Genomic DNA, 27,187 nt, shown 5'->3' with positions numbered 1-27,187 from the left:
GAAGGAAGTAGGTCACCGGAGGTGAGTTTGGGCATATATTATCCCTCAACACTTCCTGTCACTCTCTGCTTCCTAGTCCTCCATGATGTGAACAACCATCTTCTCTCACTTGCTTTGACTGCCATGATATTCTGCCCAATTGCGTGGAACCAGGTAGCCAAGAACTGAACCCTCTGAAAAGGTAAGCCGAAATAAATCTTTTCTTCTTTAAACTTCTCGTGGCAGATGTTTTGTCATAGCAACAAGAAAAGTAACTAGGGTTGGAGAGATTGCTTAGTGGTTAAGGCGCTTGCCTGCAAAGCCAAAGGATCCAGGTTCAATTTCCTATGACCCACATAAGCCAGATGCACAAGGTGGCACATGCATCTGGAGTTCATTTGCAGTGCCTGGGAGCCCTGGAGCACCCATTCTTTATCTATCTATCTATCCATCTATCTATCTATTTATGTATCTATGGGTCTATCTATACCTGCCTCTCTCTTTATCAAATAAATAAACAAAAATAAAGTTCTACTAAAAAAAGAAAAGTAACTAATAAATAGCCAGGCGTGGTAGTGCATGCCTTTAACCGCAGCAGTCAAGAGGCAGGGGTAGGAGGATCGGCTAAGTCAGCCTGGGCTAGAATAAGACTCTACTCTGAAAAAAAAGTAACTAATAAATTGTATTTACATTTATAGCATATTATTGATGTATGTCATAACATAAAGGAAATATACAATAAAGAGAACCAACAGCAGAATACTCTTTTCCTCGCTAAAATAAACTATATTCTTTAGATCTCTGGTTCTCAAATTATAATCCAAAGATCAGGAGCCAGTTATAACCTGGGATCTCACTGGAAATGATTATTCTCAGGCCCCACCAGATCTACTGAGTCAAACTGTTCATGTCAGCAAGATTTCCAGATGGTCCTTCTATAAAATCTGAAACATGGTTCTGTAAGGAGCATGGCAGGGTCTCTAATCTAATGTTTGTTTAAAATAAAATCCCTGAAGCCAGGCCTGGTGGCGCACACCTTTAATCCCAGCAGTCAGGAAGCAGAGGTAGGAGGGTCACTGGGAGTTCAAGGACAGCTGGAGAGTACAGAGTGAATTCCAGGTCAGCCTCAGCTAGAGTGAGACCCTATCCTGAAAAATAAAATAAAATAAAATAAAATAAAATAAAATAAAATAAAATAAAATAAAATAAAATAAAATAAAATCCCTGAATTTCATCCCCACTGATCTCAGCTGAAGAGATCTGAGCTTAAGAAACCATGCTTTCAACATACACATTGTTCGCATGCAAGGGCCCTCCTCAGACCACACTGGGGTCATTCAGATGGAGGTGGCCCTCCTCAGACCACAATGGCTTGTTGGACTAACTAGAAAATTTCCAGGTACCATATAGCAACAGGAACGATGAAAATCAGTTTAATTTAAAAAAAAAAAATCTTTCAACACTTCAGCTCCTAGTTTGGCTGAAATAATTCTAGTAATTGAATGGAAATTTAAGCAAACTAAATATCACCTAATGCCATGTCATTTTGCTCCTTGAAGTTCTACAGGGAAACCACAGCCGTAGCCAATGAACTTGGCTTCAGTTAATTGAAGCGCCAGCCTCGGGACTGTCAGTTGCCACTGAACGAAACAGCCGGTGCCACTAAAGCATCCTCATCACCCTCACGTCCAGCAGCCAGTCTGTTAAGCATCCCTGGGGGAGCTTCCAAAACTTGCCCATGCCCAGCCCCAGCTCACATCTCAATTTTCTTTAATTTCCCAGCTGATGGTTGGAGCAAGAACGGTTATGGATATGTCTTCAACTATAACAGTAAACTCTCAACCCCACCTACCAACTCATGTTACCAAAAGGAAACAACCTGGGTGGGAGACCCGGCCCGGAAGTCAAGGCACTTACCTGCAAAGCCTGCCAACGGGCACTCAGTTCCCCAGGACCCACCTAAAGCCCGACGCACAAAGTGGCACAGGCATCTGGAGTTCATTTGCAGTGACTGCGGGCCCTGGTGCGCCCGTATTCATTCTCTCTCATTCTCTCTCTCTCTCTCCCACCCCCTCTCTCCTTGCAAATAAATAAAAAATTAAAAGTATATTTTTTAATATAGGAGCCAACCTCAAAAACAAATATCTAATCTAAAAGTTGTATCCTGGTAAAATATGTAGCTTAGTAATCTAGCTTTCCAATTCTGGAAGTTTGAAATTCTCACCATTCAGACAAGAAATGAATCAGTTCTGCTTTACTGAAGTAGGGAGGGAGTTTTCTCTTAGTCTATAATGGTAGCTACAGATCTAAATATGGATGTTAAAGATATTATGATGAACTCTGGGGTCTCACAGAAAGGGGACCACGAGGATCAATATTATGATGCACTCTGGGGCCTCATGGAAGGGGACCACGAGGCTCTTCATATGATTGCCCCAAGAAATGTCCTGATTTAGAGGCTGGGGACATGGCTCGGTGGGTAACGAGTGTTTTCTGTACAAGCATGAGGGCCTGAGTCTGCCCCTGACAACGCGGAGGCAGCTCGGTGGGGCCACGGCTACTCTAACCTCAGCCCCGTGGACACAGGACACAGGAGCATCGCCAGAGCTTCCTGCTCAGCCAGGCTGAACAAAAACTGGAGATGTGGTGCAATGACAGAGTCCACCACAAGCAAACGGGATCGACAGCAGTACAGAACACCCAGGGCTCTCCTCTGGCATCGGCACATGCGCACATAGGACCCCCACACGCACACGTGTGCCTATGCTGATATATCCATACCACATACACTACTCACAAAAATAATAAAGGGGGCTGGAGAGACGGCTTAGCGGTTAAGCGCTCGCCTGTGAAGCCTAAGGACCCCCGTTCAAGGCTCAACTCCCCAGGACCCACGTTAGCCAGATGCTCAAGGGGGCGCACGCGTCTGGAGTTCGTTTGCATGGCTGGAGGCCCTGGCGCGCTCATTCTCTCTCTCTGTGTCTGTCTGCCTCTTTCTCTCTCTGTCTGTTGCTCTCAAATAAATAAATAAACAACAAAAATTTTTTTAAATAAATAAATTAAAAATAATAATAAAAGGCCAGAAAGATTGCTCAATGGTTAAAGGCCCTTGCTTGCAAAGCTTGAAGGCCTGAGTTTGATTCCTCAGTACCCACGTACAGCCTGATGCAGAAAGTGGCACATGTGTCTGGAATTCATTTGCAGTGGCAAGCGGCTCTGGTGTGCCCATTCACTCTCTGTCCCTCTCTCTCTCTCTTTCTCTCTCTGCCCCCCTTCCTTTGGATCCTCTCTCCTTTTCTATCTGGTTCAAATACTTTAAAATATATATATTATATATGTTATTTATATATTATATATTATATATGAAAGAAATGGCTTAACTTCACTAACTAGACATGTTCTATACGAAAGCCCACTTGACCAGCCTAGTAAACAAATAAAATCAATGTAGACCTGATGAAAACTGCCAATTTGTAGTTATTATTTGCCTTGCTGATTTTGAGGGGCATTGTTATCATAAACAGGCAAGACAGAGAACTGGAAACATGGCCTTCCCGTGTGCCCTTTTGCTTACAGAGAAAGAAGTTTATCACAAGTTGTCTTGTATCCCTTATCTACGGAGGTAAAAATATTAAGTAGGTGGACACTCCACTGTCCCTTCTCTTGGAAAAGGGCCCAGGAGACTTCTGAGCACTTGAGAAGGCAAAGGGAAGCATGCATGTGGCGGCACACACCGTTAGTCCCAGCACTACGAAGGCAGAGGCAGGAGGATCCCCATGATCGCAAGGCCAGCCTGGTGTACAGAGTGAGTTCCAGGTCAGCCTGGGCTAAAGTAAGACCCTACCTCAAAGTAAAGAGGAAACACAAATTCCTCAGTATTTTGAGCTGGAATGTGTGACTGCCATCACGTCCCATTACACTCACCACCTGCACTAGGGCTGGCTTATTTTAACAAGTCTCCAGGGCTAAGCAGATGGCTTAGCAGTTAAGGCACCCATGTAAAGCCAGCTGCACAAAGTGGCACATGCATCTGGAGTTCATTTGCACTGGCTAGAGGGTCTGGCATACCCATTCTCTCTCTATCTATCTGTCTGTCTGTCTGTCTGTCTGTGTCTCAATATCTCTGTGTCAAATAAAATAAATACAAATAAAACATGTTTTAAGAAGAAAATGATGACTCCAATCAGAATGGAATTTCCCAGGAAGGAACTGCACTGAAATGAGCTGCAGGCCTCACCATGTCAAATGTTGCTCCTGGCAAGAAGGAACGCCCCACAGATTGCTCTAAACAACTCACCATGGAAGGGTTCAGAGATTTGTCTACATAGAGCCTCTTGATTAGCTTCAGTGAGTAAAAGGAACTGAGTTTATTTACATCCGAAGTGACCGTTTGAAACCCAAAGGGCACATCTTTAACATTTTCAAAATGAAGGACCTATGGAAAGAGAAAAGAAGATCCATTATCAAAAAGCAGTCTCTCTCTCAACTAAATAAATAAATAAAATTATAAAGGGGGGGCTGGAGAGATGGCTTAGTGATTAAGGCACTTGCCTATGAAGCCTAAGGACCCAGGTTCCATTCCCATGAACCCACATAAGCCAAACGCACAAGATGGTGCGTGCATCTGGAGTTTGTTTGCAGTGGCTGGAGGCCCTGGTGTGTCTGTTCTCTCTCCCTCCCTCTCTCTCTCTCTCTCCCCTAAATACACACACCTTTAATCCCAGCACTTGGGAGGCTAAGGTAGGAGGATCATTGTGAGGTTCAGGCCAGCCTGAGACTACGACACTAATTCCAGGTCAGCCTCGGCTAAAGTAAGACTCTACCCCAAAAGCCAATTGAAAAAAAAAAGATACTAACCAAGAATGGAGACAGCTTGGATCAAAAGGGACAAACAAACATAGGAGACTTTTAGACAGGCCCATCCCCTCCTTTTAGCCAAAGACCAGAGAGAGCTTCCGTCTAGGGCCAATGACATTGCAAGCCAGGGGCTTCTGACTTGGCTCTCAGTACCAGGTGGGAATTCCCTCCCAGTGAGTGGATGACCTCACAGTGAATTTTGATCACCCCACTGAGGAGGGTGCTCAGTGGAATGGGTGTGGGGAGAAGGAACAAAAGAGAATAACACAATGGGACTCTGACCAACATGCAATATATTTATACAATAAAGTTCTCAATTTTTTTTTAAAAAAAGAGCAGAGAGGTCTAGAGAGATTTCTTAGTGGTTAAAGCATCTGCCTGCAAAGCCTAAGGACCCAGGTTCGACTCCCCAGAACCTATGTAAGCCAGATGCACAAGGTGAAACATGTACACAAGATGGTACACATGTCTGGAGTTTGTTTGCAGGGGCTAAGGCCTTGGTGTACCAATTCTCTCTCTCTCTCATAAAAAAAAATTTTTTTTTAATAGAAAGCAAAAAAGTCAAGAAAAGATCGCTAGGGTAGGGAGATAGCACAGCAGTTAAAGGCCACTCAAAGCCTTCCAGGCCATAATCAACTTCCCAACACTCACAGAAGCTGCTCACAGGCCAGACTCATGTGTAAACGGGCAAGAGACCCTGTGTCAAAGAAGATGGAGCACAAACGATTCCTCTTACCTCCACACGTGTGCCCACACACATACACTTGTGTAAATGAATAGAGAGAATTTAAAATAAAAACATATCGCCTCTCCCTCCTGAAGTGGACACCCAGGGATGTCCAGACCCCAGGGGCACCCGGCAGCTACCTGCTCAGGTATTCTCATAAGGGTTCTCAACCTCAGTGCTACTGGGATTTGTTGCTACATCATTCTTAACTGGGGGGTGGGGGGCTGCCCTGGGTTCTGCACAATGCTAAGCAGCCACCCTGACCTACATGCAAGATGTCAGTAACTACAACCCCCCACGCGCCTGCACTATTGGTGAAATCTGTCTGACTTTACCAGCGTTGCCGAGGGAGGGATGAAGGACAAAACTGTCCCCACTTGAGAACCAGGGCCCTAAAGACACTCTTCCTGCTCAACTGACCCTTTCTTCAAAGCCCAGCCTCGAAGGCTCCCTCAGAAGGAGCTGCAAACTGAGAAAAAGGTGAAGCTGAGTTATAATTTCCATTCAGTTCAGAGATGACGGCAAGGGCACTGGGCAGGTGCCAGTTTCACGTGGAGCTGGAGCCCTGTCCACTCAAGAGCTTCCCCAGCTGCCGGGAGAACCGGAGCAGCGCCAGGCAATGGTGGGCCAGATCCCACAGCTCTGCTTTTACCCAGCCTTTACCTCCTGGCCATGCAATCCTGTCCCACTCCCCCAGCCTCACAGGCCCCCCATACAATGAACTGAGAACACTCACTCTGCTGAGTATGATGTATTTAAAAACACCTAAACTGTCATGAGGGTGTCAACTGTTTATTATTCTTGTAGTAAGTATGGTTGACATTTAAATCTAAGATGCTATCATTTAGAGGAATTAACTTCCTTTACTTGGTTCCTAACTCTTTTTAATGTTTTCTTTTTATTCATTTATTTGAGAGAGAGAGAGAGAGAGGGAGAATGGGCACGCCAGGGCCTCCAGCCACTGCAAGTGGACTCCAGACACATGTGTCACCTTGTGCATCTGGCTTGTAGGGATCCTGGGGAATCGAACCTGGGTCCTTTGGCTTTGCAGGCAAGTACCTTAACCACTAAGCCACCTCTCCAGCCCCCTAACTCTTCTTTTGCTCCTACTCACAATCCGGCATCTCCTCTGTTTGGTGGCACTCCGAATATGATGACTGCATGAGGTGGTCTCCTCCTCATCCTCTCCCTCCCGTACCCTGATGCCGTGCCTCAGGCCGCACCGCCAGAGCAGCATGCCGTGCCGGCGCCTCGCACAGCCTCAGCACCGCTGGTCCAGCTCGTCAGGTCAGAGTGGGGCGCAGCGTTCGTCCCAATGCTGCGTCAAGACTAGCAAATTAAAGAGCCCAGGGAACCCGTCCTGGGGGGCTGGCCGCATCTACTGAGATACTAGTATTGTTTAGAAGAGGAGCCACGACCCTTCTCTGACAAGGATGATGAACAGAGCCCAGAGCTGGGAAGCTCCGAGGAGACAACACAGACCCTCTTCCCAGGACTGAACGCGCCTCCTCCAGCCTCCCTCAACTGCGAGCGAGAAGGGTTCTTCCTGACCTGCACAGTGTTCTGTAGGTCATTATTTCTGTGTGTACAGATACGTAGCGAGGTGTTCCCTTTTAGAATGCTTATGAGCTGTGGAAAGAGAGGTGCTGTGGAACCTTATATCAATCAACTTAAGAAAACTAATCAAAAGGAATTGGGAAGATGCTCGCCTTCTATCTAAAAGTTAATGATTTAAAACATAGAAATTGGGGAAAATATCTCCTTTGAAGGACCAAGAACTTTACAATGCTAATCAATCATAACCAATAAAATAATTCTAAAACTCGGGCTGGAGAGATGGTTTAGTAGTTAAGTCACTTGCCTGCAAAGCCTACGGGCCCAGGTTCGATTCCCCAGGACTCCATGTAAAGCCAGATGCATAAAGTGCAGGGATCTGGAGTTCATTTGCAGTGGCTGGAGGCCCTGGCATGTCCATTCTCTACCTCTCCCCCACCCAACCTCTTTCCTTCTCTCTCTCAAAACAAATAAATAAAATAGGCTTGAAGAGTCCTGGAAATGACATAAACCTCAATCCTAAGCAATTCTGGCCACAAAGTCTCTCTCCCCATATTTGTGTGTGTGTGTTTGTGTGTGTGTGTGTGTGTGTGTGTGTGTGTGCGGTATGTGTGCACATATGGGTGCAGCTGTGTGTGTAGGTGTGCATGTGCATACGTGTATAGGCCAAAGGTAGATGACAGGTGTCTTCCTCCATAGCTCTCCACCTTATTCTTTTTGAGACAGCCATCTCTCACTGAACCTGCAGCGCACTGATTCCGCTAGACTAGACTACGTGGTCAGCAAACCCCAGGGATGCTCCTATCTCCACCCCTGACTGCCAGCACTGGGATTACAGGTGCCAGCCACCGTGCCTGGGATTTTAAGAGGGTCTGGGAAGCTGAACTCCTGCTTGCCCAGCAAGCACAATGTATTGACTGGGCCATTACCCTAGCTCCACAAAGTCTCTGATTTCTTCCCCTGCCTGCGGGTTCCAGTAACTATGCCCATTTAAGATGCAAACAAGGCCAGGGTGGCTTACCTGTCCAATTTCACTGGCTGTGTCGCCCTTGGCACCAACTTGAGCAAGAGACAGCGAGGTGGAGAGACAGAGCGGAGAGAAGAGGACGTTGCCCAGCGGCTCCTTTGCACACAGTTGTCTGAACAAGTCAACCGCGAAAGCTGAGTTCGCCAGGCGCAGGGCGTCCATGGTGGGTCTGGAACCGAGGGGCAAAGGACAGGTTAGTTTCCAGCGCAGCAAGCATCTGCCGCTGCCTTCTGCCGGCGGTACGGATTCTCATTCTACGAAGGATAGAACAGGGAAAAGAACTACTTGGTGAATTCAAAAAGAAAGGCAGGGCTGGAGAGATGGCTTAGCAGCTAAGGCACTTGCCTGTGAAGCCTAAGGACCCAGGTTCAATTCCCCAGGATCCATCTAAGCCAGTTGCACAAGGTGGCGCGTGCATCTGAAGGTTGTTTGCAGTGGCTAGAGGCCCCGGAATGCCCATTCTATTTCTCTCTCTAAATATATATGCCTCTCTCTCTCTTTCTCTCTCCATCTCTCCCTCTCAAGTAAATTAAATTAAAAGAAAGGCAATTGTGAAGAAAGTTCTGGGAATGTGTCCTAAGTCACATGAGGTCTTCTTACTTAAGATGCTCTGCTAGGAATCGCCACACTCAGGCCCTGCTCAGACACAGGGGTCATGCCATGAGCTCAGCCATCACCCCTCTTCCTTAGCAAGTGGCCACAGAAAACTGGCTGCACTAGACAAAATCAGTTGGCTTCATAATTACATAATATCTGGTTAAATCATACAAAATTGACATTTTATAGCTCACAAAGTAATTGTGGCAGTTTGTGTGGTTTTATTTGATACTTAGAATTATGTCCTCAAAACACAAAACATACTGAAGTCCTCATGCCCAGTACCTGTGAACATGGCCTCCCCTGGAAATAGTCTATGCAGCTTGAATGCGTTCAATGGGGTCACACTGGAGTTAAGGGGGTACTAATCCAATGTGACTGGTGTCCTTCTGAAAACAGGAGAAAGGACACAAAGGCAGACACACTAAGAAGGAAGATGGCTTGTGTGCACAGACATATTGAGCAAACTTGACATTAAATGTCTTGGGCAGAACATGCACTTCAATATCAGAGAGAAAATTTTACTGTTGAAGATCAAGGGGTTCCTTCACCAGGACACACAGTGTGTCAGAGTCAGACACGTGCACACACACACACACACACACACACACACACACACACACGAATGGCATCTGCTCCTTACTCCCAGAAAGAAACACTTAATTTGCAAAGATAATAAGAATAAGATCATGGAATAGGCTCCTGGTTTTGAAATATTTCTCCAGAATTCTCTTTTTTTTTCATATGTTATTTATGTATTTATTTATTTATTTGACAAAGAGAATGAATGAGGGGAGAGAGAGAGAGAGACAGACAGACTGGGTGCACCAGGGCCTCTAGCCACTGCAAACAAACTCCAGACGCATGCACTCCCAGGGAATCGATCCCAGGTCCTTGGGCTTCTCAGGCAAGCACATTAACCACTAAGAAAACTCTCTAGCCCCCAGAATTCTCTTTCTGAGCTTGAGTGCAAGACACAATAAAAGGGATCGTAATATATCCCCAAGTCTGCAAAAGCAAGTTCATTACAGAACACAAAGGTGGCCCCATCCATGCTGACTGGCTGTGCCTACCAGTGTCTTCCTCCTCTTTATGCCTTTGATTAAGCATGGCAGGAGCACCTTGCCCATCACAAGGCTTCCCAAAACTACAGTGAGCATCATATTTTTTGTTTGTTTGTTTCAAGCTCCCGGCTTTATTCTTCCTTTGGGAGATGAAGGATGACATCACACCCAGGTGAGAGCTGACCAGCATTAGCAGCACAGGGACCAGCAGTGTCCTGAGACACAAAGGGAAGGGCTGTGGAAGGTCGTAACCCACGTGCTCACCACTGGGGAGCCGCCAAGAAAATCTTCATGCGAGGTTCGGGGAATGTGCACAAGAGACTTTCAGAGCAAGAGATCTGGCTTCCTTCAGCAGAAGATGTAATACTGACAATGCTTAGTTCATAGACAACCAGCACTCCATGTGAATGAGGAGCAAAGGAGCTTCCTCCTCATCGAATCTAGAAACCAGATCCCAGCTACCTGCAGATCTTTCAGAGCCTCCACAACCCTAGACTTAATCATGCTGGCAATAATGACAAAATACACTAGCCATGCTTTAACAACTCAACTCTTTTTTTTATTTTTTTTCTATTTTTTAAGTATATTTTATGTATTTGAGAGAGAGATAGACAGAGAGCGAATGGGCACACCAGGGTCTCCAGCCGCTACAAACGAACTCCAGACGCATGCATCACCTTGTGCATCTGGCTTATGTGGGTCCTGAGGAATCAAACCAGGATCCTTTGGCTTTACAGGCAAACACCTTAACCACTAAGCCATCTCTCCAGCCCAACAACTCAACTCTTTCTCCCTCACATAAGTTTATTACACTCCCCTCAAAAAGAAAGGTTGTAGAAAATAATGTGTGCAGAGTTGATCATTGCTCTTAGTAATTTTCTTTGTCTAAAAAAACTGTTTTTATTATTTTATTTTATTTATTTACTTTAGAGAGAAATAGGGAGAGAGGGAGAGAGAGAGAGAGAAAGAGAATGGGTGTGCCAGGGCCTCCAGCCACTGCAAATGAACTCCAGATACATGTGCCACTTTGTGCATCTGGCTAACATGGGTCCTGGGGAATCAATCCTGGGTCCTTTGGCTTTGCAGGCAAATGCCTTAAATGCTAAGCCATCCCTCCAGTCCCTAGAAAAACTGTGTTTAAAATCGTGTATTAATGTGCTAAGGAAGTTCGGCTAGAAAGCCCAACAAACAGCGTTGTAAATATGGCTCAGTTGTTAAAGGTGCTGGCTTGAAAAAGCCTGATTGCCCTGGCCTCATTCTCCAGTATAGCCAGATGCACAAAGTAGCACATGTATTTGAAGTGGCAGCATTCTTTCTCTCTCTCTCTCTCTCTCTCTCTCTCTCTCTCTCTCTTTTTCTCAAATATTTTCTAAAGACTTATGTGGTAGCTTGAATGCCAATGTATGTCCCTCATAGCTTGAAGTATTTTTTTTAATAATTCATTTATTTATTTGAGAGCAAGCAAGTGAGTGAGAGAGAGAGAGAGAGAGAGAGAGAGAGAATGGGCATGCCAGGGCTTCCAGTCATTGCAAACGAACTCCAGACACGTGCGCCCCCTTGTGCATCTGGCTAACATGGGTCCTGGAGAATCAAGCCTCGAACCGCGGTCCTTAGGCTTCACAGGCAAGTGCTTAACCGCTAAGCCATCTCTCCAGCCCCAACTTGAAGTATTTTTGATAAAGATTAAGTTTCCTACTTAAGTCTCCAACAGGCAGAGCCCTTCTGGAATAGGTGTGTTACTGGGGGTAGAATCTTGAGTCCAGCCCTACTAGGTACAGAGTAAGCTTGAGCTCTGGCTGTTCTCACCAGTGCTGGCTTGTCTTTCTCTTCTATAAGTGTATGATAAAATGAGCCAGCTTCTTCACCATGATGAAGCATCCCCTGGAATCTATACGCCTGAAATAAACCCTTTCATCCCATAAGCTGCTTCTTGGTGTGTATTTGTCCCAGCAATGTGAAGGTAGCTACCACAACCTATGAACTGATCCAGAAGCTATCCCAAAGGTAAGGAAACATTCATTCTATCACTCACTTGTTATAATATTTTGAGATACATTTTGCCTACGTGATTGTGTGAATTCAGACTCATTTATTTTTCAAACAGCCTAATTACACAACACATTAATATGCTGTTGCAAGGCAAGGCTTAGATCCAGGTCCCTGTTGGAGAACATAAATTAATGCACACCGGCCACCTGGGAGGCTTTCCCTCCAGCCCAGCCCTCCCTCCCACCTTTCTTTGAAAGGTGGTCTTAGCGCATTAAGTCATAAAGCCATCTGCCTTCCTTCCCATACGCTGACTGATTCCTTCCTTAGAAAATGCTTATTGACCTTGGGGAGGGCTAAGCAACCCTTAATATCTCAGGTCCCAGCTACTGTACAAGAGTTTGATGCTGGCCAAAGGTGCCAGGAATGGTCTGTTCATGAAACGTGTTGTAATGGCAAGCAGTCACCAATCAAGGGCTGGAGAGATGGCTTGGCATGAAGGTGCTTGCCTGCGAAACTTAAGGACCCAGGTTCAATTCTCCAGGACCCACGTATGCCAGATATATAAGGTGGCACATGCATTTGCAGTTTGTTTGCAGTGGCTGGAAGCCCTAGCATGTCTGTTCTATCTGCTCTTTCTCTCCTCTCAGATAAATAAATAAGAATAATTTTAAAAAAGAAATCTATTCTTCTACTTACATATATATAATACCAACCTATTAAATACCCTCCTCCCTTTCTCTTCCCTTTATATCTCCTTTTTAACTTACTGGCCTCTGCTATTGAGTTTTAATAGATTAACAGGGGTGAAAAGGCCCAAAGTGAGGTCAGGGGAAGAGATTAAGGAAAGGAAAGGTGCGGGGGGGTCGCTAATCAAAATCTAAGAGGATGCAAATAAATCGTATGGAATCCTCTTGTTTCAGACAATAGAACACTCAGGAGCCATAGATTGTTGTTAGAAAATTTTCAGTGCCAGGGATGGGATACCTCCAGTGAATTGTTGGCCAGGGCGGTCCCTGATGCCCCCAAAACATTATAGGCCATTGCCAAGGCCCTGGGTTTCCCACCAGGATGGTAAGACCCTACTGCTGAAGACTCCACATACTTGGGCTGCAAGGCCACTGAGAAATCCTGTTGGAACTGAGATGATAACCTCCTCCATGTAAACCAGCTGACAGAAAACTAGAAGAAGCCATTCTACATGTAGTTCAGTGGGAGAAAGCGATACCACCAGTGAAGATACTCAACAGTGAACACTGCAAGCCTTATAATTGGCCAGCCAGGCCAAATGAGCCAATGGGTGCAATAGTGGCACGTCTGTCATGGTGGAAACCAACTGCCCTCCAATTGGACTGGAGGCCCACTCCATGGGAGGGAATACATCCCTGATACTGAAAACTTAAAACAGGGGTAGTCATGAGCCCTAGGGGTATAACATCTGCTGATGTCTGGAAAAATGTATATATCTATGCTTATCAAACTTCCCAGTAAGCACTTCTCTTAATATTTATACCCTTATATTAACACTACTCTCACTTTGGATAGAGAATCTTCTCTTTTCAGATGGCAGTGACCTTGGGATGACTCAGAAGGTATCATAGTGCTGGAAAGAAGTGACTGGAGTACTGAGTAACATCTCGATCACACCTTCCAAGGCTCAGGGTCTAATGTGGAAGAGGTGGCAGAAAGAATGAAAGAGCCAAAGGAAGGGTAGGACTCCTTAAAATGTGCTCACCCCAGACATAAAATGGCCTGAATATCCATGACCTCATAGTGCCTGACACTACCTACACAAGACCATCATAAGAGGAGGAAAAGATCATGACATCAAAATAAAAGAGAGACTGATTGAGATGGGGAGGGGATATGATGGAGAATGGAATTTCAAAGAGGAAAGTGGGGGAGGGAGGGTATTACCATGGTATATTTTTTATAATTATGGAAAATGTTAATAAAAATTAAGAAAAAAAAGAAATCAATCAATAGCTACAGACATGGCTAAGGAGTTAAGAGTGATTCCTGTGTAAGCACAAGGGCCTTAGGAAGGCTGAGAGATGTCTCAAGTTCAATGTGCAGGACCCACATAAACATCAGGCCAAGACCATGCATGTTTGTAAGCCCAGTCATGTGTGGAGCAGAGACCAGAGAATTAGTGGGTCTCCCCAAAGAAGGGCAAGCTCCTGGGTCAGTAGGAGACTCCAGGTCAAGGAAGCCTGGAACAGGAAATGAAGCATGATGGTATCTACCTTTAATCCCAGCACTCAGGAGGCTGAGGTAGAAGGAATGCAGTGAGTTCGAAGCAAGACTAGGCTAGCATGAAACCCTGCCTCAACTACAAAAAAAAAAAAAAGAAGAAGAAGAAAGAAGAAGCAGAGGACTAATAGAAGGAGATGCCTGACATTCTCCTCTGGCCATGAGGCACCACGTGGGCACATACCCATGCACACCACACATATCCACACAAGAAAAATCAATCTGTCAAATATTGCCTAGAAAATCACATCTCATTGGTTGCTCCATGATTAGTCCCAAGTGACCTTCAAACACCGCAAGTTGACCTGGTCTGAGGTAGCTTTTGCCATAGCCAGCTGGTACCTCTTTGCTGTAAGGCAAGACATTTAAACAAATGTCAAGGCTAGCAATGTGAACCCAAGGAAAAGTGTCCAGTTCCCACACAGACCATTCTGCATGAGCAAATGCTATGTACAAAGTTATAACCACAAGAGTAAAGATAAACAAGCCCTGTGCAACAGGTTCGTGTGTCAGTGGCTTGTGCTAAAATCGATCCTAAAAGTTCTAAAATCGTTTATTTTTCCCCCATTTTTACTATCATCTTGTTATAGTTACCTGTCAGAGTTGTTTTACATTTTCATGATAATCTAGCAACAATTTTGACAAAAATAAATGTCTTTATAACCCCACAGGAAACACTGTGCCATTCCAAACCAGAAAAGGCAGAACTTCCATCTTAAAAAGTGACATGGCATTTGAACTAGTACTGGAGATAGAACTTGTAAAAACTTGTAGTAAACAGCTTTGCATTTTGCGATTCTTTGCCAAGGTGTTGTTCAATCCTAAACCTTTAAAGTGGGACAAGATCTTGCAGTGGGATCTAGTCTGGCTCCACCTCTTCATTTTGCAAATGAGTGCAGTGGAGAAAGATGAGGTGATTCTCCCAGGCCACCCACGCAGGGAGGGAGAGTGGCAGCGCCAGACCTGGATTGCACCTCTCCTGGCTCCTGGCCTGGAGCTCCCCACCACACCTCACCACTTCTTTCTTGTTAATTTGCCTTTCTTGGCATTTGTTCTCCTAGAAGTTTCTCAAGTTCCAAAACTCCTGGGTCCTGAATGGCCCCCTTCAAAGATGCTGAGATGTGCTAGGTGGAGGTTTTTGCTGTTTTTGGTGTTTGTTGGTTTGTTTGTTTTTAATGAGTACAGAACTTTTCCACTCTGACATTCTACTTAGAGGGGGTCTGGTTCTCTTTCTCCTGCAAACTCGTCTTTTTTAATGTTTTCATTCCAGAAGGCCTGAGTGCCCAGCTCATGCCAAGCAGATGTAGGTACTAAGAAACCCAAGGAAGCCGGGTGTGGTGGCACACACCTTTAGTCCTTGGGAGGCAGAGGTAGCAGGATCGCTGTGAGTCTGAGACTACATAGTGAATTCCAGGCCAGCTTGAGCTAGAGCAGGACCCCTACCTTGAAAAAAAAAAGAAAGAAAAGAAAACGAAGGTGAACAAACACAGCCTGGCTCCTTCCTCCACTGACTGATCAGCTAGTGGCATGTTAACTGCGATGGATGTTTTAGAGAGTTACCATGGAAACCTTTAGCAATACCTAACCCAAACTGGAAATTTCAGTACGCCTCCTGACAGAAACTGATAACTAAGCAAATAGTACAAAAGGGAATCCTAGACAACAAAAAAGAGGAAGAACTACGTTGGCAGGGGAGGATCCTCAGAGGGTGGGGGAAGAGCAAGAGGGAACAGCAATAAGAAAAGGATGGTATAGATTACATGAAAATATTCATAACACTTGAGATGATGTAAACGTTATGTAAATTGTTGCTATACTACATTGTTTAGGGAATTGGTAAGGAAAAACAGTCTTTAAGTTTAGCACTGATGTATTTTGTCCTAAATATTATCAATCCATGGTGTGGAATTCACGAATACAGTAGGCTGCCTATATTGTTTTAAAATCGGGATTATACCCTTTAAATTTCAGTTTCTTAGAATATAGGAAATGCAATATAAAAAAGGGTGACACCACAGTTAAATTACTGTATGCTCATATATGAAATGTCTCAATAAAGTGCTACATGAGCTACTGGGGGAAAGTGGTCAACAACGGTCTGAGCAAACAAAGGTCTAAGCTACTCAGCAGCAAACACCCTGACAGGATGTACACGCTTGGGCAATAGTGGCACACAGCCTTGGTGTGTAACCAGTAGCTTTCTGATTGGCTGAGAGATCTGCTCAGTGTAAAGGAACCTATATCTGGAACTGGGAACCTGGTCAGAATCCTATGGAGACAAAAATTATGTTCTCCAAAAAGGTCAAGCTCCCACTAGTCTTTGGCTAAAAGAGGGGTTACATCCATCAAACTCTCCCCAAATTATCCCACTTAACCTATACTGACTTCACTCTCCATTGGAGAATCTATTTTTCTTTTTGAGAAAGTAGTGAGATCTGAGGAGATAAACCACCCCTTGCACTTCAGCCAAGCCTCAGCTGAAACCACAGAGGAACTGGGGAGATGAGCAAGAGCGCTGCTTCCATGGTGAGCCTGACAATCAGCGCCAGGGTGAAGGAGACAGACGCTGAGGATACTCAGCACCTACCAAAGCAGAGATCCAGAGGCTTTCTGCCTCTCTCTTTCAAATAAATAAAATATTCTAAAAGAATGTTCTAGAAGGAGGAAAAGTATTTAATGACTAGGCACATGTGTTTGAACACTGTGGCATTATGTGGGAAGGCTGTGGAGCCTGTAGGAGGTGGACACTTGCTAGAGGACGTGTGCTACTGGGCAGGCCTGGAGCATTAGTTTACCTGCTGTTTCTCTCTCCATTTCCTCACTGCTGATATGACAATATGACCCTGGCTTCCTGCTCCTGCTGAATCTGTAAGCTGAAATGAACACTTTACTTCCTAAAAAAGAAATCCTTTAGCCAAACTTGCCTCATTTTGCCAATGAAGAGACATGATGAAAACAGATTCCTGTGGACCTGGAGAGATGGCTTAGCAGTTAAGGCAATTGCCTGCAAAGCCTAAAGACCCAAGATCAATTCCCCAGAACTCACATAAGCCAGTTGCACATGGTGGCACATGCATCTGTAGTTTATTTGCAGTTGCTATAGGCCCTGGTGTGTCCATTCTCCCTCTCTAATAAATAAATAAAAATAAAATATTTTTAAGTCTCTCTCAGGATTGCTCAGCAGTTATGGTGCTTGCCTACAAAGCCTAATGACCCAGGTTCAATTCCCCAGTACCCATGTAAAACCAGATGCATGAAGTGGCACATGCATCTGGAGTTGGTTTGCAGTGGCTGGAGGCCCTAGCAGATCCATTCATATTCTCCCCGACTCCCCCCTTCTCCAAAGAACTACGTTTTTTTTTCAGGAAACTCAAGCTTTAATAGAAAAAAAGCCCAGACCTCATATGAATTCAGCAGAACATAATAGAGTAGAGAGAGTAGACTATGTGGACAGAACATCTTGGATAGTTCAGGATGAAACTGCAAATCCTACCGTGGAAATCAACCACACCCAGAAGATAGTCACAGCCTTTATATCCCATGCAGGACTGTTGCCTTTTATAACCAACTAATTGTTTTGTAGCGCATCTAGATTTTTTTTTATTCATCATAAGTTTCATGATTAAAACCTCAACATTTTGAAAAATTAGGGAACTGGGTCCCAAATGTCTTATGCTAACTTTCTCTTAGCCCTTTGTATGCCCGAGGGTCCCAAAGGCTGGGACAAAAAAGCATCGTGCATGGAACGTTTACACGCTTGATGTAGTACATGGCAGTTGCTAAGGCAGAAAGGCAGAGGTACTGAGCACTGTGAGAATTATGTGCAGGTCTCTTTGCTGCGCTTTCCAACTGTAATTGAACTATCCCCTCCTGATCCTTCAGGTGCTATCAGCATGATTTTCTGTAGACTTCAAGAAAATCCCTGAAGGACCAAAGACACTTTCTTGGTGTTACAATCCTTATTTCAAGTGAAGCTAAATGTTTGGCTCCTGAGTATTTTAATAAATTTCAAGAAAAAGAGCATTCCAAGTTGCAATTCTCATTTTCCCCACCCCAGATAAAAATGGAGAAATAGGTCTTAATACCTATTAATAGTTAGGGTAAAAGACATGTATAATAATCAGAATTACTTAAGTATAAATCAAAACCTTGTTTTCCAACTTTAAAGTCACAATGTCTGTGATTTCCTCCCCCTCTGGTGATTCTTCTGAAAGGAAAGCAAGGGAGAATTAATATTCTATTAAATAAAAACATATGATGTCACCATATGAGCCCTTCTGAGATCCTTTCTGACATAAGCAATCTCTAAATCTAGTAGTGGCATGCTGATTCTATAGACGTAGAAAATCCAAAAGTTGTATTTCTTTCACAATCCATACTTGTCTCAGACATGCTAAGTCTATAGGCATTTGTTGCCAGAATTAGCTAGACATTGGCTTCATCCTTCTACAGGTGGCACCTGTGGTCTCAGGAGCCGAGAGGATGGTTTGTGCCTGTGGCCTCAGCAGAGTCCAAGCACAAAATACAAAGAATGGTGAAAATTCTGTCTCTTCTCTCCATTCAGAGTTGACATAAGAGAGGAGAAAACTACCAATGTGTGGTGACCTAGCATTTAGCTCAGCACTCATTTAGTCTTTTCCCTTTTTCTTCTATGTATATTTATTTTTTAAATTTTATTCTATTTTTTATCTTTTCACAATTTTTATTAACATTTTTCATGATTATAAAAAATATCCCATGGTAATACTCTCCCTCCCCCCCCCCGCACTTTCCCCTTTGAAATTCCATTCTCCATCATATTACCTCCCCATCTCAATCATTCTACTTACATATATACAATACCAACCTATTAAGTACCCTCCTCCCTTCCTTTCTCTTCCCTTTATATCTGCTTTTTAGCTTACTGGCCTCTGCTACTAAGTATTTTCCTTCTCACGCAGAAGCCCAAATATTTCTTTTTAAATCTTTCATGTATTTATTCATTCATTTATTTATTTATTTTACTGAAGATTAAGCCCGGGCTTCATGCATGCTAGGCAAGTGCTCTCTCCACTTCTCAGCTATATTAGCAGCCCACATTTCACTTTTTACTTTCAGAGTCTCCCTAAATTGCTGGCCTTTCCTTGATCTTGTGCTGTGGCCCAGGCAGTCCTTACCCTTGCTATCCTCCTGCCCTTCCTCCCAGGAGGCTGAGTTAACAGGCCTGCACCACCAGGCCCAGCTTCCTCAAGTGTATCTTGTCCCTAGGCAGCAATACGTTGAGGACTCAAAATTCATGAAAGCACTGAGAAGAATGTTCAGTACTGAATGAGACATCTCCATCACACCCTCCAAGGCTCATGAAGCATCATAGAAGAGGTGGCGGAAAGAATGTAAGAGCCAGGGCTGGAGACATGGGCTCAGCATTTAAAGGTGCTTGCTTGCAAAGCCTAACAACAGGGCTCTGATTCCCCAGTGCCCATGTAAAGCCAGATACACAAAGTGGCACATGTTTCTGGAGTTTGTTTTCAGTGGCAGGAGGCGCTGACATACCAATTCATTCATTATTCTCTCTCTCTCTCTCTCTCTCTCTCTCTCTCTCTCTCTCTCTCTCTCTCCCTCGCTCTCTCCTTGTGACTCTAAACAAGTAAATAAATAAACAGAATGCAAGGGCCAAAGGACGGAGAGGAGTTCACTGTAAAACTACCTTCCAAACACCAAGTGGCCATGGTATTCAGGACTTCACAGTAGCTAACACTACCTATAAAACACTCGCATAATAAGAGGGAAAACATGATGACATCAAAATAGAAGAGACAGCACTGGAGAGATGGCTTAGAGGTTAAGGCGCTTGCCTGTGAAGCTTAAGGACTCAAGTTCAATTCTCCAGGTCCCACATAAGCCAGGCACACAGTGATGCAAGGGTGCACATGCGCACAAGGTGGCACATGCATCTGGAGTTCGATTGCAGTGGCTGGAGGCCCTGGTGTACCAATTCTCTCTCCCGCTCTCTCTCACATAAAAAAGAAAAAATAACAGTAGAGACATTAGTTGGAAAAAAGAAGGCATTCATTGGAGGGAGCACAGGAGAGGGGGAAAAGGGAGAGTGGTCGGAGGGGATTATGATCATGGTATATTGTCTACATGTATGGAGGTTATCAATAAAAAGTTAAAAGAAAAAAAAAACAGAATACCTTGAGAAGCCTTGCCTAGTAGAATGCTTATCACATGATGCCTAACACACAGCTGCTGCCACTCATACCCAAATCTGTGGGGAAAAGTGCAAGATTAGAAAATAAGATATTTCCTAGCTTCTACAGTGTGAAAGAAAGCTATGAGAGGGCTGGAGAGATGGCTTAGCAGTTAAACACTCGCCTAAGGACCCCAGTTCAAGGCTCAATTCCCCAGGACCCACATTAGCCAGACGCACAAGGGGGTGCACGCATCTGGAGTTCTTTTGCAGAGGCTGGAGACCCTGTCGCACCTATTCTCTCTCTCTCTGCCTCTTTCTCTCTCTGTGTCACTCTCAAATAAATAAATAAAAATAAACAATTTTTAAAAAAGTAAGGCTATAAGGGTTAAGTGAAGTGACTGAGTGAGTATATGCTGTGGAAAGTGCTTTGATGTCAGGAAGACACAATGCAGTCATTAGTAATAAGGGTAATTGTTGTAATTTCCAGAGCCACTGTTTTGCTCAGATGTGTTCAGACATCACAGTTACACCTAGTTCCTGGAAGCCTGGCCTTGACTGCTGACCCAGCCCAATGCTCCCCGACAGCAAACCTCAGCGCCAGGCCAAGCCACACCAGAAGGGTTCCAGCTGCTGAGACTGCATGCGCCAAGGTCAGTCCGCAACACGGGGACTGAAGTGGCCCAGAGGAGGCGTTGGGAAGCAAAGACATAAAGCCATTGACTCATTTTCTGTTGAGTCTAGCACTTCCACCCTTCCTCTCTCCGCCCATCAAGTGACCCATCAAACACTTGCACTTACTTGAGGGTGAGTGATGCTTGGAATGGCACCTCATTTTATTAGAAGATGAAAGGAGGAACTGGGAAATGGCTTAGTGATTAGAGCCTTTGACTCTGAAGCCAAAGGACCCCGGTTCAAATCCCCAGGACACATGTGAGTGGGATGCATGCAAGCCTGATGCACAAAAGATGAAAGGGAGAGAAAGAGAGAGAGAGAGAGAAAATTCGTGCTGCCATGGAAACATCCCTAGGCCATAAGTCTAAAGGCACACTTCTATCAGCCACCACACTCAGCAGCTGAATGACTTTTGGACACCTCCGTGAGCCTGCCTACAAAATGAGAGAGCGCAGTAAGACTTAGTCATGGTCCCGCAGTGCTGAGAATCCGAGCAGAGGCCCGTGAAACTGCATAACATGTTAAATGGATTTTTAGTGTGAAATGTTTAAATGAAGCCAAAAAAAAAAAAAAAAAGGACACAGAGCGGTGGAGAAATGGCTCAGAGGTTAAGGCACTTACCTGTAAAGTCTAAGGACCCAGGTTTGATTCCGCAGTACCTACATAAGCCAGAACAAGGTGGCGCATGCATCTGGAGGTCGTTTGCAGTGGCTAGAGTCCCTGGTGTGCCCATTCCCCCCAGCCCCGCCTCTCTCTCTCTCTCTCTCTCTCTCTCTCTCTCTCTCTCTCTCTCCCTCTCTCTCTCTCTCCCTCTCTTCCTCTCTTCCTCTCTCTCTCTCAAGTAAATTTTTTTTTTTCAAATAGAGCCCATTAGGAAAAAGCTATGAGCCAGGTTAACTCAAAAGTCCAAAACCCCACTGACCCTTTTCTTGCCGTGGTAGAGCTGGGGTTCAAACCCAGTGCCCTGTGGGTTTGAACCCAGGCACTCTGCCACTGAGCTACCTCCCCAGCCAGGACGGGCTGTGTTTGAACCACGCAACTTGTCTAAAGTACAACAAGAAAGAAAGAGAAGGCGTTTGCCAGTAGGTGAACACTGGTCTGATGTTTCCAAATGAAAAATAAAATGAAAAAGCAGCGTCTTTGTACTTCAACCCCCATATGCTCTTTGCAACACTCGGCGGGTCTTCAATCCTACACCCTTTCTGAGGCTAGCATTAAAAGAAAAGAAAAGAAAAAAATCACCCAGGGTTTCCAAGGGAGGCTGGAAACGTCCTAGGCGGATCACTGGTGAGGCCCTCGGAAACTTTGTATCCATGTCCCTTGTCATCTCGTCCTGTGGGACTATGTAGCTGTGCCCCCGGGCGCCGAAGCCGGGAGCGGGGACTGCGGGCGAGAGGAGAGGAGCCCCGGCTTACCTGGAACGGCAGCTGTCCGCGAAGACGAGCGCGCAGGGAAGAGGCAGGAAGGCGGCAGCTCGGCGACCCGGAGCCCGGCTCACCTGGGCCGCGCCCGCCCGCCACGCCCACCGCTGCCCGGGGCTCTTACTCCTGGCATTGAAAGCGGTGAATCAGGGGGAGCTGGCTGCGGCCCGCACCGCTTCTGGAGGCCTGCGACAAGCTCGGGCACGAAGCGGCTGCCGGTGGATCCTGCCTGGAGCTAAACACAAGCAAGCGTGCTTAAGAAAATCAAGGCCCTCGTCCAGATCACAGACAATGGGAATCCCAGTTGGCAGGTTCAGCTCCATGATGGCCCCTTCAGAGAGACCGTCCAGATGCTTGACTCCCGCCGTGTGTCTTAGCATCCCTCCTCTGCCTTGTTTTGTGACAGCGAGATGAAATGCCCCTTGATCATGTCTAAGTGTGTGCATTTCACCATGCCTCATTTCTGAATCATGCTCCAGTTACTTGGTCCTGCTACGTGGGCTCAGTTCTCATTTTGGGCATAACTACTAAATCTTTTCCAGATCAGTATAATAAAGGAGTGATGTGCAATAAAAATAAATAAATAACATAAAAAGAAAGAAAATCAAGGCCACCCTAGCCAAGCCAGGACGGACCGGAAGGTAAAGCGTTTGAAACGAAAAGAGGCCAGAGGAACATGCAAACTTCTCAGACTGGTTAGTGGCAAATAAATAAATAACTCCAGCCCCCATCTTCTGCGTGTAAATTGCAGTCTCATCTTTCCTACGCGTTTATGGGGTTCTTTTTAAAAAATAAAATAAAACTTTTTGCTGTTGTTTACTCTTATTTATTTGAGGGCGGCAGAGAGAGAGGGAGAGAGAGGAGAGAGAGAATGGGCACACCAGGGCCTCCAGCCACTGCAAATGAACTCCAGACAGATGCCTCCTTGTGCATCTGGCTAACGTGGGTCCTGGGGAATCGAGCCTCGAACCGGGCTCCAGTCTTCACAGGCAAGCGCTTTACCGCTAAGCCATCTCTCCAGCCCCGTTTATGGCATTCTTGACAGCATATGTAATAGCGAACTGATAGGAGAAACAATTTGATGGGTGGCAGAGGGAGTTTCTCAGAGAGAGCGGAAAAAAGAGAGCGCTCAGCTTTGCTCTAAAGCACTTTGGGAATATGTATTCAAGCAGAGAGAGGGGGAGAACATGGGTGCCGCGCCAGGGCCTCTTGCCACTGCACACAACTCGAGAGGCAAGCACCACTTGGTGCACCTGGGCTTACGGGGGAAAATTGAACCTGGGCTTTGCAAGCTGGGGAAATGAACCTGGGCCCGCAGGCTTTGCAAGCAGGTGCCTTCGCCATCTCCCCAGCCTGCTTGTGACTAGTTTGACTACTTCAGGTCTCCTGAAGCGCCTTGACTCACGGGACCTACACGCTTCCTGTTCTCAGGAAAGCACCTGAAAGCCAGCCAGTCGCTTCTCCGCAGTGCCGGCGTTCCCCACGTTTATTTGCCAGCCTGTTTCATCCCGACCTCCTACTTCCCACTCCGCTCCACACAGACTGCAGGGTCTGAAGGGTAAGGGCCAAGCCTCACTCACTTGTTAACGCCGCACCTTAGCACCGCATGACTTGCTCTATGAGGTCGGCCAGTGAGTGCTTCTTGACAAAATGAATGACAGCAACTTCACACGAAATCACGATTGATTAGCAGTGTCCCCAAACCCCTCGTCCTGAGTATTTTACTATTAACCAGTATCAGACTCATAAACAGACATGAGCTTGACTCTGAAAGTCATATTCCAGGCAGTGAAGCGAGTGGAAAAAGTCTTAAGAGGAGGGTGAAGGCAAGATGTCTCTTAAAATTACATTATATAGGGCGGGAGAGAGTGCTCATTGGTTGAAGGCCTATTGTCAAAGCCTGAAGTCTCTCCTCGTCTCTTTCTCAAGTGAACACATAGATAAAATAAAGCCAGGTGCATTCGTGCATACCTATAACCACACAACTGAGCAGGGGGGAGGGGTGGAGATAGGAGGACCACTGAGGCTCCTGGTCAGCTAGTCTGGTCAAAAAACTACAAGCTCCAAGTTCAATAAGAGACCCTCTCTCAGGGAAACAAGGTGGAAGGGTTTAGAAGAGGGCATCCAACAACCTCCTCTGGCCTTTGCACATGTGTATGGGACACATGCACACAACCCATTCACATGCAAACTACACACACACACCAATAAAAAAGGGGGGGGGCTGGAGAGATAGATCAGCAGTTAAAAGTATGTGCTTGCAAAGCATGATGGCCTGGATTTGATTCTCCAATACCTCATTCGCAGCAGCTGGAGGCCCTGGTGTGCCCATTCTCTCTGTCTGTCTGTCTGTCTCTCTATCTATCTCTGCTTGAAAATAAATAAATAAACCTATTTTCAAAACAGAAAATAAAAGATCAATATGCCTGCACGTGCATCATAAGGAATATAAAGTACATAGATAGGTTTTAGCCTTTAGCTTTGGGGTGACTCAGGAGGAACAGGACAAGGGTCTTGGCATTTGAGAGGTTCAGTCAGTCTAGGAACAGAGAATAAGAAAAAATGCTTGGCTCGGGTTGCAGGAGGTACGTTGGACAGACACGGTCAGGAGGTTACCGAGAGCCTCATTCCCGTCAAAAGCATTCACTGTTGATGTGTCTCTGGGGATGAAACTATGTCCTCCAGGGTTTTTACCTTCTAGTTGAATCGAAGTCCCAGAGTAACATCACTGACAAGAACCCCTGGCTGAGGCAAAGCTGATTCCCCTTCAGGGGACACAGCATTAAAGAGTAATTATAATTGACTAAAGGGAGCAGTTTTCCAAGGACATTTTTCTTCATGGTGGCCACAAGGTTGTTCTTTTTAAGTTCTACCTTAAAAGATACCACCAGAAGGCTGGAAAGATTGCTTAGTGGTTGAGGTGCTTGCCTTTGAAGGATCCAGGTTTGATTCCCCAGCACCCACGTAAAGCCAGATGCACACAGTGGCACATGCATCTGGAGTTCATTTACAGTGGCTAGAGACGCCAGTGTGCCCATTCTCTATCTTCCTCTTGTTCCCTCTCCCTCTCTCTCTCTCTCTCAATAAAATAGTTTTAAAAACAAAGAGGGCTGGGGGCACAGTTTAGCAGTTAAGGTACCTCTCTGCAAAACCTAATGACCCTGGAGTTCAATTCCCCAGTCCCCATGTAAAGCTAGACGTCCAAAGTGGCACATGCATCTGGAATTCATTTGCAGCGGTTGGAGGCCCTGGTGCACCTGTTCTGTCCATCTGTCTGTCTGTCTGTCTCTCTCTCTCTCTCTCTCTCTTCCTTCTCTCTATCTCTTTCTGTGCAAATAAATAAAATATATTTATTTATTTATTTATTTATTTATTTATTTATTTATTTGAGAGCGACAGACACAGAGAGAAAGACGGATAGAGGGGGAGAGAGAGAATGGGCGCGCCAGGGCTTCCAGCCTCTGCAAACGAACTCCAGATGCGTGCGCCCCCTTGCGCATCTGGCTAATGTGGGACCCCGGTTCGAGGCTCGGTTCCCCAGGTCCCACGTTAGCCAGATGCACAAGGGGGCGCACGCGTCTGGAGTTCGTTTGCAGAGGCTGGAAGCCCTGGCGCGCCCATTCTCTTTCTCTCCCTCTATCCGTCTTTCTCTCTGTGTCTGTCGCTCTCAAATAAATAAATTTAAAAAAAAATTAAAAAAAAAAAAAGATACCACTAGAAAAAAAAATGAGAGAGGACAGAGTTATGCACGAATCTCGTACGTGTAGACTGGTGAGGTAGTTGTGGGGCGACGGCTTCAGGGCCCCTGCTTCCAGCAACGTGAGTTCCTTCTCTGCCCCTAGCCCCGTCCATCTGACCCTCTGACTAGAGTCTCTGGCTGATTAGAGCAAGCCTCAGTGAAGAGTGTCCGCCTCAGGCAAGTGCCTGGAGCAGACACCACGGAGAATGAGACCTAGATTTGGGTCTCAAGGACAACCGATGCTTAGCTTTAAGTTTCTGAGTCTCAGAGACATGATTGTTGTCATAGTTTAAAAATAAATACACAGCCTGGAGGGAATGCTCGGGAAGAGTTGTGAGCATGAGGACGTAGAGACATGAGGCTTTCAGAGACATCAAAGCATGCAAATATATACATATGACATAAATACGTGACAGGAAAGCAGAAAGGACTGTGGGGAGAGAAAGATTAGAGGGAGAGGAAGGGGAAGAATCAGGGGTGGGTGTGATCAAAACATATGGCATACTTGAATTATCTTCATAAAACCCAACACTGTGTAATTAATACACACCAATAAAAATCACGCCACTAAAAATAAAACCTCAACAAGCAGCAAAATCCAAACAATATGCCACTGTTATCATGTACAAGTCTCAATCTCTTGACATGTGGCCTCATAAAAAGCCAACTCGAGAGCACTTACAGTCTTGTTTTCTCTTGGAAAAAAAAAAAACTGAACCTATAGGAAGCAGGTATAAAATCATTTTAGAGCTTTCTACATAATGTGCGTTCACATCTGCTTACAATTGATTGTCTCTTCCAGCTAAAGTCTGAACAGGGTTGTGTACTTCTCTATTGCTCCCTGCTCCCATGAACTTTAAATATTTTTTTTTTATTTATTTGCAAGCAGAGAGAGAGAGAAGAGAGACAGAGAGAAAGGATGGGTGCACCAGGGCCTCCAGACGCTGCAAATGAACTCCGGATGCTTCTGCCACCTTGTGCATCTGGCTTTATGTGGGCAATGGGGAACTGAACTCAGGTTGTTAGGTTTTGCAAGCCAGAGCCTTAAGTCCTGAGCCATCTCTCCAGCCCCTGCCCCCCAAGAATTCAAATAGTACCTAGCACATAGTGGATAGAGAATGGATAGATGACTGAGAAAT

The 27,187-nt window shown here is 45.4% G+C and overlaps 1 protein-coding gene across 1 annotated transcript in view; it reads right to left on the bottom strand.

Moving 5' to 3' along the window:
* Window positions 1-22,377, bottom strand: part of Serpinb5 (serpin family B member 5) — a 35,397-nt gene extending 13,020 nt beyond the window's left edge. Inside the window, exons 1-3 of the mRNA XM_004654793.2 lie at window positions 22,304-22,377; window positions 8,139-8,313; window positions 4,277-4,414 (exon numbers count right to left, since the gene is read on the bottom strand). Coding sequence (XP_004654850.2) covers window positions 4,277-4,414; window positions 8,139-8,306 — 306 coding nt within the window. The 5' untranslated portion in view covers window positions 8,307-8,313; window positions 22,304-22,377. The remainder of the gene's footprint in view (window positions 1-4,276; window positions 4,415-8,138; window positions 8,314-22,303) is intronic.
* Between the last annotated feature and the right edge of the window lie 4,810 nt (window positions 22,378-27,187).

This window comes from Jaculus jaculus, chromosome 15 (genome assembly GCF_020740685.1).
Source record: "Jaculus jaculus isolate mJacJac1 chromosome 15, mJacJac1.mat.Y.cur, whole genome shotgun sequence".
Taxonomy (NCBI): Eukaryota; Metazoa; Chordata; class Mammalia; order Rodentia; family Dipodidae; genus Jaculus; species Jaculus jaculus.
Note: the sequence above shows the minus strand (reverse complement) of the source record. Positions and strands in the feature narration are given on the sequence as shown.